The sequence below is a fragment of the Pelobates fuscus genome, chromosome 3, assembly GCF_036172605.1.
Source record: "Pelobates fuscus isolate aPelFus1 chromosome 3, aPelFus1.pri, whole genome shotgun sequence".
Lineage (NCBI taxonomy): Eukaryota > Metazoa > Chordata > Amphibia > Anura > Pelobatidae > Pelobates > Pelobates fuscus.
In genome coordinates, this window is record NC_086319.1 from 276,657,122 (window position 1) to 276,672,713 (window position 15,592).

The 15,592-nt window shown below is 40.1% G+C and overlaps 1 protein-coding gene across 5 annotated transcripts in view; it reads left to right on the forward strand.

Moving 5' to 3' along the window:
- Positions 1 to 15,592, forward strand: part of KANSL3 (KAT8 regulatory NSL complex subunit 3) — a 61,828-nt gene that overhangs the window by 22,522 nt on the left and 23,714 nt on the right. For all 5 annotated transcript variants that reach the window (XM_063448606.1, XM_063448609.1, XM_063448608.1 and 2 more), the window contains exons 11-16: positions 550 to 707; positions 1,936 to 1,999; positions 2,753 to 2,953; positions 9,477 to 9,618; positions 12,019 to 12,096; positions 14,368 to 14,544. In XM_063448606.1, coding sequence (XP_063304676.1) covers positions 550 to 707; positions 1,936 to 1,999; positions 2,753 to 2,953; positions 9,477 to 9,618; positions 12,019 to 12,096; positions 14,368 to 14,544 — 820 coding nt within the window. The remainder of the gene's footprint in view (positions 1 to 549; positions 708 to 1,935; positions 2,000 to 2,752; positions 2,954 to 9,476; positions 9,619 to 12,018; positions 12,097 to 14,367; positions 14,545 to 15,592) is intronic.

Sequence of the window (15,592 nt, forward strand, 5' to 3'; positions counted from 1 at the left end):
GCCAGGCATTTTGGGGGAGATTAACAGTGTCCATCCTGATAAACTTTTGTAGACCCTGGGGTGGTTAAAGGCACACGCCAAGCAGTTAGGTGGAAGATTGTGTTTGCAGTCACGGCTAGAACATTTTCAGCTCTCCTACTGTTTTCTTTGGGACAGTGTACAGTGTGCATAAGCAAGTAGATTTTCTCATGTCATCCCATCATTTGGAGTAATAAAATATGAATGAGAAAACTTCAAGTGAATTGAAGCACCTTTTGGTTTCCACAAACTTGTGAGAATGCATCCATAGAGATGTATGGTAAAGGCACACAACCCTTCCATTCATAACAGCACGGAACTAGATTTTCACAGTCATTTCATAAATTGTCTGTAATGCATAAAATGTACATTTGTAAATCTACACTGAATTGTCTCTTTGTTTGTCCACATAAAACTCTTGCTTATCGAAGAATGGATGAAATCGAAAACAGTTGAAGGACCATTTGAACATAAATAATTACTTGATTTGAGGTTCATTGTTTTTCCTGACTTCAATCTTGTCCTGTTTAGGATGTGGATGATCCTCTACTTGATATGAAGACTCCAGTGCTCTTTGTGATTGGCCAGAATTCCCTTTTGTGCCATCCTGAAGCAATGGAAGATTTTCGAGAGAAGCTCAGAGCTGATAACAGTCTTGTTATTGTGGGAGGGGCTGATGATAACTTGCGGTAAGGATGAGTTGAGGTTTACCATGTCTTTTTAATTTCCATGCTACAGCGTTCTGCAACCTTGCATGCAAAGTGTCTCCACTGTGTTTCCTGACAGTTCTTTTTTTTGTAAGTAACTGTAAATGTGTCAACAGGTGTATTTTATAGGCGTAAAGGGGTGATTTTTGGGAGGAGTCCCCAAATTTTGGTTTGAAATCAAGCCCTTAATTTTTTTTTTTGACCCTTGCTGGACCCCTGATGGAAGGTATTATGAATAGTGAAGAGGGTTTATTTTGGTGATAATACAGCTTTTAAATTATGTCTGTGATCTTTTCTTTATGCAGTATTTATCACAAATATTCATTATATGATGTTCTAAAATCTTTCTGTAATGCAAGTTTGTTTATATATTTATTGTACATATTCACTGTGTATAATACATTGCAAGGTAAATATGTTTGCTCATTTTGCCTCTTAAAACTCTTAAGTATTACTTGTAATAGCATGGCTACAGGTTGAGGAGAAAAGATAGCCTAAAAGAATAAATGACTTGCTGAGCATTGTGAATATCTTTTTCTCTGCAACAGTTGGCATGCAACTTTTTACATTGCTTACATTCACAGATAGTGAATTTGACAATCTTAGGGTTTGGTTTTTGTATGTAATGCACACCTGGAGCGTGTAGGAGATTTTTTATTTCTTCTTTTTAAAAATGCTCTATGGTTCCAAAGGTCTACATCCACTTCTGGCAGCTTCATTAGCCAACAGGAACAAGAATTCCTGGCTGGCTATTGTTGATTCTGTGCATAACTGATGTATGTGTCTGCACGCTGCATGCTTGTGGCAGACTACCAATAGCAGACGTCTCTCCTCCCCCGGTACCACCGAAACTATCCCATCACCCTGTCCATTGGAACATCCCTTCCTCACCAATGAGGAGTAATGATGTCACTAGAGGGGGATATGATTACTTGGAGAACACAGGGCCGAGGTAAGTTTTTATTAAAAAAAACACAACAGTTTTTGGTTGGAGCAGCCAGTTAATCAGGTTTAATTACCTGTTGACCTTTCTGTCATTAGAAATATATATTGCTCTGAACAGGTATATAGTGACAGAATGGTTTGTGTTGAAGTATGGGTAGACATTGGTGGGGGGGGGTTTAGAAAAGTATAATCAAGAATTATACACATTATTATAATCAAGGTGGTAAGGCAAATATAAGTGTACTATTTCTGTTTCACATTCCAGGATAAGCAAAATAAAGAAGAAGACAGAGAGCCTGACACAAAGTATGGTGGACCGATGTATCCAGGTGAGATGTGCAAACATAGTTCCCTGCATTATGAAATAGGTTTATAGTGTACTAGGTTAACTTTGTGGAACAAATTGTGTCTCTTGGTCTGATGCTGAATTACAATTCCCATTATGCTCACTCAGCCTAGGGCTCCCTGAGTGTTATAGGAATTGTAGCTCCTGGAAATATATAGTATTACATTTTACAAAGCCCCTGGTAGCCATGATATCTTTAATATAGTTTTAATGACTATGACAATTATGTCTTGCAAAGTCAGAAAAAAGCTCTACTGCATTTATAATTCACATAACCTGGAAATAAGGATCCTCTTTCATTACAATGTGCTGCAGTTAGAGTTTTATTAACCAAATCAATAATTGCAAGGGAATTGCAGGTTATTAATTCACAATTCCATTCTCATGTCTCCCCATTTTTTTGGTTTAGCAAATGTTAACCCACTTGTGGAGGAATTGTATTTCCCACTGTGGATTCTGACTGGTAAATGATTGCATGATTAAAGTATTTATCATACAAGACAATTCTAAATGTTAATAATATTTGAATTCTCAGACACTCAAACTATAAAAGTGGTCATTCATGAGTAAATTTGATTTGTAAGCCATAGGTGAATGGAGAATATTGCAGTCCATAAGAGCTAAAGGTGACTTGTAACTGCAGGTATATTCCTGTAATAATGTTTGCGGTTTTAATTATTGCTTTTGCATTTACCATCTTTGCTTTTCCATTAACATTACAAGAATTTGATTTTAGGATGAGATTGCTGATTTTCTGACTGGGGTCTTGACCCGATCTGAAGGTCACACTGGCTCGGACCCCAGAGACCTTGATGCTGAAAAAAAGAAAAAGTCCCGTGAATTCTTACGGAGAGACCTTTCTCTGGACTTGTCAGAGAGGAACAGCAGACCTGCCTCCCCAGCAGCAAGATTCCCTGCTTCCCCTTCTGGATCTGAGGTGAGGAGAGAGCAGATCATAAAGGTCAATCTCTAAAAAAAAACATTGCTGATGTAAACAATCCTCTTACTCCATCTTTATTTTAAAGAAAAAGAAAAATAGTTCTGTTGACTTGACTGTGCAGTTTGTTCTACTCAGCATGGTGGATATGGTTTGAATCACCAAATGTCAAAATAGTGGGTGGGAAAAAAGAGAACAAATTGTCCATTTGGATGCAATGACCGATCCTAATAGGTATTTTTACAGTCTGGCATAATAAAAAAATCCCATGATTCATTGCCTGCAGTCTGTGATCATGAGAATGAAATATGGTAGTGCTATAAAAATTAGTCGTATCCACATTTTATATGAGTACTTCAAGCACCATAACCACTTAGCGTCAGCTGATCGCTCTTTTAGACAATGAGGTACATCCTGCATTGCAGGAAACGAATACATTTCGTGATCTCTCTTAACCCCAATACCTTTATTTTTAAACCCTTAACACTTTTTGAAAGGATTTCATAAACCTCTCCCCACCACAACACATTTTACCTAGTATTTACATAGCTCTTGGCACTGATACAGCCATTTCTCCCCAGTTATGTTAGCCAAACTTTGGTCTCAGTTCACACCGCTCATGGTACAGTGTGAAGTGATCCGCTGGGTCGTGGTTCAAATGGTATGTTGCTCCTGGGGTTCCATGGCGCCATATATGGGCTCCTCTGTGGCGTAGCCATTGAGTTAGGCAGTCCCAGGGTGGCAAGGAGGGGAGATGGTCCCTCAACGAAGTTTACAACATGGGTAGTTCCATCATGGGTTACCTCTAGAGTCCCATTAGCACCCCACACCTGTAGCCTATGCCTGCTGATCGTAGTTGAGCGGTCTGTAAGATTTGCGCCACAGGAGGGTGGCTTTCGATAGATCTTAGAAGAACGTTAATGAGGAGTTCTCGAATATCAATGGTGTCTTGCCTTTCAAACCCACCATTGTTGTTTTTGTTTTTTTACATTCTTTATTTTTGTTGAGCATTGTATAGCAAACATGAGTATAGAGACATTTCACATGAGTTTGGTCAACAATAACAGGTGTTAGCATTAAATGAAAAGTCAGGAAGGACTGTTCTTTTTTTTTTTGAGAAAAAAAAAGGTATTACCAAGCTTAGCAACATAATTACCCCAGGAGGTCCCATAGTAAGAAGAGTAAATGAGGCATCTGAGCAAGAAATAACAGGCATAACTAAACGTGGGAAAGTACCATAGTTAGAAGGAAGTTCTTCGACCGATACCGCCATGGGGATGCCCCGGACTTTTATGTGCGAGCGGCATTGCCGGTCTTCCATGGCTGTCATTTTGAGTGACAGATACGTTTGTTGTTGCTGGATTTGTTTGATAGATCCTCCCATCGTGTTTATGTGAGAGTGGACTGTCACCACTTCTTACTTGGCTCTCACCCTTTCCGTGACTGTGCGTAGTTCAGTCTTGAGGAGAGCTGAGTCAGTTGCCAGGAGTTTGTGGATGTCTGCTTAGAGGATTTTAGAGGTCACGTTTGGCATTTGGAGCAAAGTCATCCAGGGACTCCGGTGGTTGTGGCTGCTGTGCTTGTGAGTGCCCGGGTGTATCAGGCCTGTGCTGTGTTGGAGTGAGTGCCCCGTCAGGCTGAAGTGCCCGGGGGTGCCCCTGTGAGTCAGAGCTTTGCTGTGCCGGGATGTGTGGCCTGTCGGGCAATGGCGCTTGGGTGTGCCCAGGGAGGTCAGGCCCTTGCTGCACTGTGTTTTATGCCCTGTCCGGCTGTCTTGTCTGAGGGTGCCCAGATGATTCTGGTCTCTGCTGAGCTGTATTGGGTGCCTGGGCAAGCTCCGCCATGGGTGCAGGCTTAGACTGTGCAGGCCTTTGCAGCATAGTCCCTATATCCCGGTCTCCAGTTGTACCTTGGGGTTTTTGGGAGCGGCATCCCATAGCCGGCATATGAGCAAGGGTGTCTGGTAGTTCCGGTGAGTGAGTGGTGTCGATGTACTCTGCCGGGTGTCTGCGCAGGATTTCCTCGAGGACTAGGATTGATGGCATGTGGTAGGCCCCGGCCTTGCATCTCTGTTTCTGCAGCCTTTGTGGCTAAAAGAAAGGCATTGGACGATGGGGTTTGTCGTGCTGATGCCGACTGGGTATGTGGCAAGGCTGGATGGATGCGGGAAAATCCGATATTCAATGGATTTAGTCCTCAAGTTTTGGGAGCTGATAGAAATGGCATCCATACAGGTCAGAGAGGACTTTTCTAATTCCCCCTTTGCCAGTATAAAAAAAATCAATCTTCTGTCACTTGCTCAGTGTAGTTAATCTTCGTTATTGGAACTATGAGACTCACAAACACTAACTGAATGGGTTGATAAAGTGAGAGAGGTTAATTTGATTGAGTCTATGGTGGCATGGGTTGGAGGCTAAGGCCCTCACATGGCACAGCACTGGTTCCATGTGGAATGGTGCTTGAATCTCCCTCCTAAGTACACACTCTCCTGTCTTCATCACATTTTTTGTTAAATTTTATTGCTATGCTCTTGGATTCAGAACTTCTTCTGGGACTAATGGTATGTTCTCTACATAGAAACAAACCACATAGGAGATGGAAGGGCAAAGTACAGGAAGATGGAAAAATGTAAAGGCATTAATCGTACATGTACACAAATTGAAACATACAGAATATGCATAAAAATTTATATGCACACCTATTCATGTATATATGTACATAATAACCTGCACTCCAGCATGCAATTCTGCTAGTCTGCTAAATTAATAAATAAACAAAAAGATGGCACACTAGGGATTTCTTAAAGAAATATAAAATTTGGAGCTGATAAGAGGTTTTTATTGAAATGGGGAAAAAAATAATTTCTATTTATTTTATTTTTTTTAATGAGTTTTTATTGTTTTCAAAGTCATCAAGTAAATGGGATACAGAATAAGGGGAAATTCGTATAACATCCTCGTAACAACTTAGGGCCTTTACATATTGTTCAATAAACCAATAGTACATGCATAGGTCAAACCCATCTATCGTCCCCTGTAGTATACCACATTCAGGAGCTATTTCGTTTACAACTAAATTTGCATTCAGTAATCATTAGTCTCCCCTCCCCTGATGTCTCACTCCCTCATGAGGTCTGTCGGTGGGATCCCATATGTTGGGCTGTGCTGCCCCTGCTTAGGTTGGGTCTGTTTCGGGCTCCAATCGTTGGTTAGGATATGTGCCCTGCTTTGGTTCTATATATAGCCTGTGTAACACATGTAGGGTGGAACAAGGGTAACAAATTGGGAAAGGGTGGGGGGTGAGGTAGGGGATAATTAGTTTATATTGGTCTGAGAGTTTTGTGTCTAGGCAAATCCCTAAATAGGGGAGTCCCGTGCTCTTCCATTTATGGGTTTCTTGGAGGCGGTATCGAGACTCCTAAAATGTAGCATTTGTCTGAATTGATTTTAAAATTCAACATATGTCCGAATTTCTCTATTTCCGCCTGGACCAATGGTAGGGAGCGCAGTAATCGTTAATAGAACATCATCCGCAAAGGCGGAGACTTTAACTCCCCCCTTTGGGAATATATATCCCCTGATCTTATCATTGTTCCAGGGTGCCGGGAGGAAGGGTTCCATAGCGAGGACTAATAGGAGAGGGGAAAGGGGGCAGCCCTGAAGCGTGCAATTGCTGATTACAAAGGGGTTAGACTGTTGTTCACTCACACCCACACTGGCCTCCGGCCCTCTATACAATGCCTGAATCCAATTTTGCAGCCTTGGCCCAAGCCCCCATGTCTCCAGGGTGATAAAGAAAGAGTACCAATCCACCCTGTCAAATGCCTTCTCGGCATCGATCGCCATTAATAGTGTAGGCGTTTTGGTTGTGGTCGCCCCATGGAGTATGCTTAGAATTTTGGTGGTGTTGTCCCTGGCCTCGCGGCCCGGCACAAAACCTGAACAGGTCAGGCAAGAGGGGCTTGAGCCTATTGGCTATGAGCTTGGCGATCAGCTTAAGATCCTGATTAATAAGGAAAAACGGTCTATAGCTACTACATAACATGGGATCCTTCCCTGGTTTGGGGAGAATAGTGATTGAGGCCATCCGCATTGGTGGGGGTAATGGGGAGCCAGGTGTCAACCCATTTATAATCTTAAGGAGGTGTGGTGCCAGAGTGGACCGGAAGGTTTGGTAATAACATGTTATTAGGCCGTCAGGTCCTGGACACTTGGCATAGTTTTAATGGCTAGAGAAGGCTCCTCCGCTGAGAATGGTTCTTCTAGTTGGGTGACTGCTTCTCTGGGACAGTATGTGTGAAATTCGAGGTGATGTATTCCCTGAGGTCAGGTGGGCTACATGTCGGTGGGGGAAGATTGTAGAGGTCATGGTAGAAGTCCCTAATTGTGGAGGCTATGTCCTCAGTAGTGCTGCACTGCTGACCATTGTATTTTTGTATCTTGGCTATAAAAGTTTTTTTGAGTTTTGCTTTCAGGGCCTTCGTCAATAGCTTCCCACTCTTATTGCCATGTGCATAAAAGGAGCTCCTAGTCATTTGGACCACTCTGAGTGCTTTGATGACTACTAGGGACCTTAATTCTCCCCTAATCGCCGCTAGGCGTTGGAAGCTTTCTCGTGTGTGTGGGGGTATGTTTATGTATGGCCTCTAAGTCGTGTATGGCTTTAGTTAGAGATTGTATTTGAATTGTGCACTCCTCTTTGATCCTGGATCCCAATTTAATCAGGGTTTCCCTAATGACTCCCTTATGGGTTCTTAAGGGTTCTCTGCCACCTAGGTCTTCGAGGAAGCTGCTTGAGAGACTGTCTAGACTAAAGATACCGGTCCAATCTCCTACTTCAGTAGGGGGGAGGCCCAAGTCCTGCAAGAAGTCTGATACCTCCATGGGGGTGCTGATAGAGTAGGTCTTGCCTTGCTGTGTCACTACCAATGCGAAGAGGAATGTCCATCGGAATTTGATATGTTTATCCAGTAGGATCTGGGTGATAGGCCGGAGCGCTCTCCTGGCTAAAAGCGTTGCTGGGGAGAGGTCCTGATATATGTCCACTCTGTGGCCCTCAAATTGCAAGTCGTTAGTTTGGCGGGCCCTCCGGAATATCTCTTCCTTCAGTGGAAAGTTATGGATGCGACATATCAGGTCGCGTGTTTTGTCTAGCAGGTGGGTTCTAGGCCTGGTTTCTCTATGGGTTCTGTCAAACTTAATGTCTATGTCCAGGGGCCTAGAGAGGATCTGGTTGAAGAGGGTAGTTAGGACTTTTAATAGGGTTCTCTGTGATTCCCTGAGGGCTTTCCAGTATGCCCCTTACCCACAGGTTGTTCCGCCTTCCCCTATTGTCTAGGTCCTCCAGCCTTCTTTGGAGGTATAGTATCGCCTCCGCATGCAGCCGCAGGTTGGTGTGGGATTCAGCTGCTTCGCCATAGTCCTCCAGGGCCTGTACTCTGTTGCCCAGGTGTTGGACGTTTCTCCCCAAAGCTGTCTTCCAATCTCTGAATCTCTGGAACACAGCAGCTATATCTGCCTTGGATGGGAGCTTTGTGATCAGTGCCCTGAGATCCGTGTCTTCCTCTAGAGCATTCCGAGGTCGACGGACTCGCTGGTCGGCTGCCTCGTGTACCGGCCAGGGGCGCTATTTCGCCTAGCGACTCTTGCTCCTGTTGTTCAGAGAAAAACCTCCTTAGAGATGATTTGGAGGGTGCAGGGTGTTGTTGGCAGGTGTTGTTGCCGCTGTGTTGCGCAGTTTTTTATATGCCATTTTTTCTTTTAAATGCTGTGTTTCTTTGTTTATATCCTGTGACTTGCGGAACTCAGCTTTCATGCGACCATCTGCACTGGAGTCTAGGCAACGCCCCCCCTTTTTATTTATTTGAAACTAAATAAAAGCTACGTTTTGTTTTTGCCACAAGGAAAAAAATAAAATAAGTCTGTTTATACACACACACACACACACACACGTGCACTCACAAACACACTCACAGTCAACGACTTCAGTCGTTTTTTTTATCACAATATGCAAGCCTCATTCTCACTCCATTCTTACCCTCTCTTTGATTCTTCACAGACTATTTAAGGTGGCTCTGCCATCATCTGGGGTTTTTGCATAATTTGTAAAGACTTCTGATGGTTACTGCTCTGTGGGCAGATCAGTGGTCGCGGGGTGCAGGGGTGCTTCAGCTGCCAGGAACCCATGTCGGTGATGTACTCTTGCGTTGTCTTTTGAATGCTGATGAAATCTCTAGCAAATGTATAAATTAGAAAATATATTTACCTGGATATTGCCTTCCTGCAGACTTCCTCCACACATCTCTTGGAGACACTCTACCCACAAATAACCCATTGAACACCCTACAATTCACATTAGGTGTGGAATGTGATTCTTCTGTTATGCCAACATCACTATGACAAGCACAAAGAATAGATGACATGCTCATTAAAGTGACTGTAAGAGATATTAAGCATTAAAAGTCCAATTTTACTACATAACTATAGTATCAACTATATGACTATCTTTTCTCTTTTTAATTTAGGATCTATCTAGCAGTCCAGCTTCCAGTCCAAAGACCAAATTAACTACCATCCCCACCCCTCATAAACCAGGACAGACCACAGTGCCTCTGAAAGCCCAGCTGCAAAGACCAGGAACACCAGTGAACCCCAAACAATCACAAGGTTAGAGGCGTTGTACCAGGGAAATCTATCAGGCTGTTGCAGCCCTCCTAAATACATTTGTATAATCCATTCTGTCATTTGGCAAGCTCTCTAATAGGATCTTGCATGAATTGTCTGCAGCCACATAGGGTAACATAAAGTTAAATCTGCTTAAATTTCAGCATGTGCTCACAGTCAAACCAATAATTCTCAAACAATTATTGTTAAGATTGTGTATATAAAAGAGTAACTTAAAATGCACACATGGGAGCTATACTGAATGTGTGTGTATATATATATATATATTCAAATGGAGAGTACTCACAAGTGTTTATCTTGAATATAGTTCTTCTTTATTGAAGTAGACTGCAAAATTACAAGAGCAATGTTTCCGTCCCACAATGGACTTTTATCAAGATGCTGAATACAAGTGCATCGTGTCCTTAAGTAGGACACGAACTGCTGAAAATACATGTGAACAAGACGGGGGGGTGTGAGGGAAACCAATAACAAGGGTATATATTGCTTAGCGACAGAGCCCATGAGAAGGGTTATGGTGAATTAAACATACTGTATTCTAAAGACACCATGCACTTGCATTCTGCATCTTGATAAAATATTCCTTGCCTGGATGCTTAAACTGTGGTCAAACAATGTAAAAAAATCAAATGAAGAGAGTACTCACGGGTCTTTATCATAAATATAATGTTGCTTTATTGAAGCAGACTCTGTGCAAAATTACAAGAGCAACATTTCAGTCCCACAAAGAACTTTTCTCAAGATGCAAAAGGTTTCGGTGTTTAAAAAAAAAAAAAAAAAAAAGAAGAAAAATGCTGTAAACTAAAATGCTGGCTAGGCCAGTCCAGGACCTTAATGTGCTTCTTCTTCAGCCACTCCTTTGTTGCCTTTGCTGTGTGTTTTGGGTCATTGTCATGCTGTAATACCCATCCACGACCCGTTTTCAAGGGAAGGAGGTTCTCACCCAAGATTTGACGGTACATGGGACCCGTCCATCGTCCATTTGATGCAGTGCAGTTGTCCTGTCCCCTTAGCAGAAAAACACCCCCAAAGCATAATGTTTCCACCTCGATGTTTGACGGTGGGGATGTTGTTCTTGGGGTCATAGGCAACATTCCTCCTCCTCCAAACACAGCGAGTTGAGTTGATGCCAAAGAGCTCGATTTTGGTCTCATCTGACCACAACATTTTCACCCAGTTCTCCTCTGAATCGTTCAGATGTTCATTGGCAAACTTCAGACCGGCCTGTATATGTGCCTTCTTGAGCAGGGGGACCTTGCGGGCGTTGCAGGATTTCAGTCCTTCACAGCGTAGTGTGTTACCAATTGTATTCTTGGTGACTATGGTCCCAGCTGCCTTAAGATCATTAACAAGATCCTAATCTCAGCTCGTTACCTGTATAAAAGATACCTGGGAGGCAGAAATCTTGCTGATTGATAGGGGATCAAATATTGATTTAACTCATTGACATGCAAATCAATTTATAGCTTTTTTCACATGCATTTTTCTGGATTTTGTTTTTGTTATTCTGTCTCTCACTGTTAAAATACACCTACCATTAAAATTATAGACTGATCATTTCTTTGTCAATGGGCAAACATTCAAAATCAGAAGGGTATCAAATACTTTTTTTCCCTCACGTTATATAATAATGATTCAGTGAGACAAAAATTTTATTTATGCGTGTATGCATATATTTCAGATCATGAAGAAAAAACAAGAATACCTCCTAATATTAAATATCAAATTTGGCACATTTACTTTTAATTGCTTGCGTATTCCTCGAGCAATGTATACATAAAATTGATGTTATATCCTTCATTCGTGTGCTAGATGCATGACATATTGTTCATTGAAATGTTATATATTTTCTTTACTATGTATTTGGTAGTGAAGAGGTTAAAATCACACGTCACATTATTTTTCTTGCATTGTAAATAATCGAGAGATATAGCAAAACATAAATCATATTACAGAATAAAACTGATCTGCATCATGCACTCAGTTTTTTAGTTTAAACTCTTATTTTATTTGTAATGTCCTTTAACGTTTGCACCTTAAAAATATATATATTTTTTTTTAAATGTTTTCAAGAATGCACAGGAAAGTATTGTTTACATGCAGAATAATAAAAGAAACTACTTGGTGTATTTATGTAAAGGTCTTCACTGAGATATTAGGTTGTCGAGAAAAGTTTACAAACATACTTGTGAAAGAAAAGAAATTAAACAGTTCAATAATCTGTAATTATGTGTTTAGGGTGGAAATTCTTGAAACTTCCCGTTTGACTGTTTTTTCCGCAATCAAAATTTGGTGTTTGGCCAGTCTTGCAATCAGATAAGATCTTCCTGTTTCCATATGGCTGAGTCCAATTCACATCTGTGTGAATCTTCTTTTTTTCAGCCCAGTTTGCTGCTTTCCTGAAGCAAAACATGCTAGTGAGAAAGTCTCTAACTACAGGGTCACCCTCTTGTGTTTTCGGTGAGTATTTCATTTAGTATACCACTCAGTTTTTTCATGCATAGCAGTAAAATCCATTTGGTGCAAACACAAATGGGACACTAGGCAGCAAACATTCATAAATGTGTCTGCATGAGAGATCATCATTACAAATTCTCCTGATTTGTTTTGCATGTTGACAGGTGCATGTTTTTGTTTTTTTTGTCAGAGAAAAAACATGCGGTAATCTCATACACAATTCCTTCACTCAGTTTTTTTTTAAATTCCAAGACATAAAATTAATAGAGTGGAAGAAAATAATATTTGCTGACATTTAAGAAACAAATAACTGTGTTTATGCAGCCCTAGCCATGCTTCCCTTGACTGTTACACACTGTATTTGTGAATCTTTTTAAATCTGCAACACACCCTCCATAAAAAAAAGTTTTCATTTTTGCAGCACAGTGACTTTACTTTAGAAGTTCTTCTTTCCTTATCTGTTGAACTTAATCACACATGGGGGGCTGCTTTGGGGTCTAGTAGACAATTAACAGAGCAGGAGATAAGAAATTCCAAATTAAACACATTGTGCAATAAGGGACGTTAAAAAAAATTACATTTCTTATAAGAAAGTGCGTAGAGAGACTGTGTGAGTTTGTCAGGAGATGTGTGGCTAGGATAATATAAACAAAGTGATTTAACAGATTATACACCAACACCACTTAATTAAGCTAAATCTTTATAGGTGCGTAGTGTCCTTTTGCAGATTTGCATGTATTTAAACATTTTATATAGTGATTTATGACTAACAGTGAATGTTGATGCTGAAACCTGCACATTTAATGTAAGAAATTCTTCAAAAGGTATGATATACAGGTGCTTAACCCATATTTTATTTTGAAGTCATATTCCAGATTAGGGTTAATCCATCTAAAGTGGTCCAGCATAGATTACTTGACCGTTTTTAATTTCCTTAATTTATTTTGAATAATTAACTCAATGTATTGGTATTGCAATACCACAGGTTTTTATTTTATTTTACTTGGTTTAAGCATGGCAGCCATCTGTGTCATGTTGCACATCAAATTTTGGTTATGCTGATGTCTGTGTAAATCTCAATATGTCAGCTCAGAATAGTCCTGAGTGAGGGAGTTTAAGCATGCGTAGGATAGGCATAAGGCTATCCTAGACTTAAGATAAGGCCAGGGACTAATGAAAATATTTAGAGAATTGGGCAGACTAGATGGCTGAATGGTTCTTATCTGCCGTCACATTCTATGATTCTATGTTTCCTTGCTCCATGGAGGAAAAAAATATCTCTAGAGTACATTAAAAGGTAACCTGTATATACATTTTTCATATTCTTGTTCCTTAGGCTTAGAACTGAAGTCCTATTGTATTGCTCAAAACCCAAACTGGTAAAAAAAAAAAAAAATTATAGCAGAATGCTATCATAGAGGACTTATGTCTGTGGAAAGTTTAGGTTTCTCTCTGGTCCCCCACCGGAGGTATTCAATCCAAAAGTGAAGGGATATGTTAAGAAATTGCTTTTTTTTAACATGCTAGGGAAGTATTAAATCTGAAATATTCTGCATTCCCATCATACTTACCTAGGTATGGCCTGAACCAAAAAATAGGACTGAGATTCAAACCCTTCCCATTATAAATTCCACCTAAAACTGGAACTTGCAGTGATTATTATTATTATTGCCATTTATATAGCACCAACAGATTCCGTAGCGCTTTACAATATTATGAGAGGGGGGATTTAACTATAAATAGGACAATTACAAATAAACTTACGGGAGCAATAGGTTGAAGAGGACCCTGCTCAATCGAGCTTACATTCTATAGGAGGTGGGGTGTAAAACACATTAGGACAGGATCTTGAGCATTACTTTAGGACTTAAGTTCTAAGTCAAAGAAACAAGAATGCACTGCAACACAACGATGGTTGCCATTGTTAAACCAAGTAAAATAAGAACTGATAATATTACGACTACTATAAAGAGGTAATCTCTCAACAACAACAAAAATAGTAACTTAAAATGGTCAAGTTAACAACCTTACAATTATTGGACCTCTTGAGATTGAATGACCCGTGATAATTTAACACTGCAAGTTGCAGATTTACAGCTTTGGTTCTCATAATACCTTGCTTAGTTTTTTTTTCACTCAAAAGTAAAGAAGATTGACTGTGCTCACTGAACTGATTGGGAGCTACCACACTAATAATTTACTTAGTGCTTATAAAGTGACAGGATTTAATGGATTAAACAGTTTTTAACACAACTCTCTCTGGTTATTGTTCAGTTCCTGTTTCATCAGAATCATCAGAGGCCAGTGAGAAGGATGACGGCAGACAACTTAAAAGACCTCCCAGTCCAGGAAGTACTGCTGGTTTAAAACCTTCTAAGCGAGCCAAAATTAAAGTGACTATAGTTTCCCATGGGGATGCAGCAGGAGGGGGAACTTCAACCTCACAGGATGGTTAGTTGTTAATTTGTTTTTATTGGCAGTATATTAGTTGCACATTGCATTGTGTTTTGTGCTGTAAAGTGAAAATATTAATTCATATTATTTTGGACAACCTTGTTTCACTCAGTGTTCACGTAAACGTGTCATCCACAATTTTAAGAATGGCAAGTTCATGTACAAGTGGGCATAGATTTAGAGATAACATGCGAAGTATGCTGTAACTTTGTGAAAGTTCATTGAAGCTCTTGTGCCATCATAGTATTGGGAGGCTGTATGTCTGAAGGCTCACTGTCTCTGTCCTCCATATTGGTGTATTTACTCCTGTACGTATGTCATAAGTGTAAAGTCTATGTCTGGGAGAAAAATATTTATTTTCTGAAATACCACATCACTATACATTTGCTAGGAGTTTGTCATGCACAATGGTTCTTTATAAAGTAACACCATGCCAAGTTTGAAATGACTGGTGCACTTTAAAATATATAAATTATTCTTTATATATTACTGGTGTACTTGTTGGACTTGGAGATCAAATGTATAAACTTTAATACTTGATAATGTAGGGCACACATCGCACAAGATTTTACTTAAACACATAGTTTGGCTAAATGACATTTCCTACTTTTCAAAGTGTGGCACTGTTATCTATGTATGGCAGGTGCACATTACGGGATTTGAAATTTGATAACATAATATGTGAAATAATGCTTTCCCTTAATATTGGTCATGCGGTTAAGTTATGTGGAAATATCAAAATCTGTGAATATGAGGAGCATCATACAGGAAAACCACTCTCTTATACCTATTAAATACTATTTAATGGTAAAGTCTCAATTTAAACTATCTATAAATTAATTTAGATTTTTAGCAACGATTAACAAAAAATATTTCTTTAAAAAACTGTCTTATCATCTTAAGGACACTGTGTATGTCTGTTGTCATTATGATGTACGGAGTACATAGTTAGTAAAAAGCAAGCTTAAGTGCTTTACGGGTCTGCAGTGTCCATTGAAGGCAGCTGGGGTATTTTTTTTTTTTTTTTCATTCTATACACTCCGTG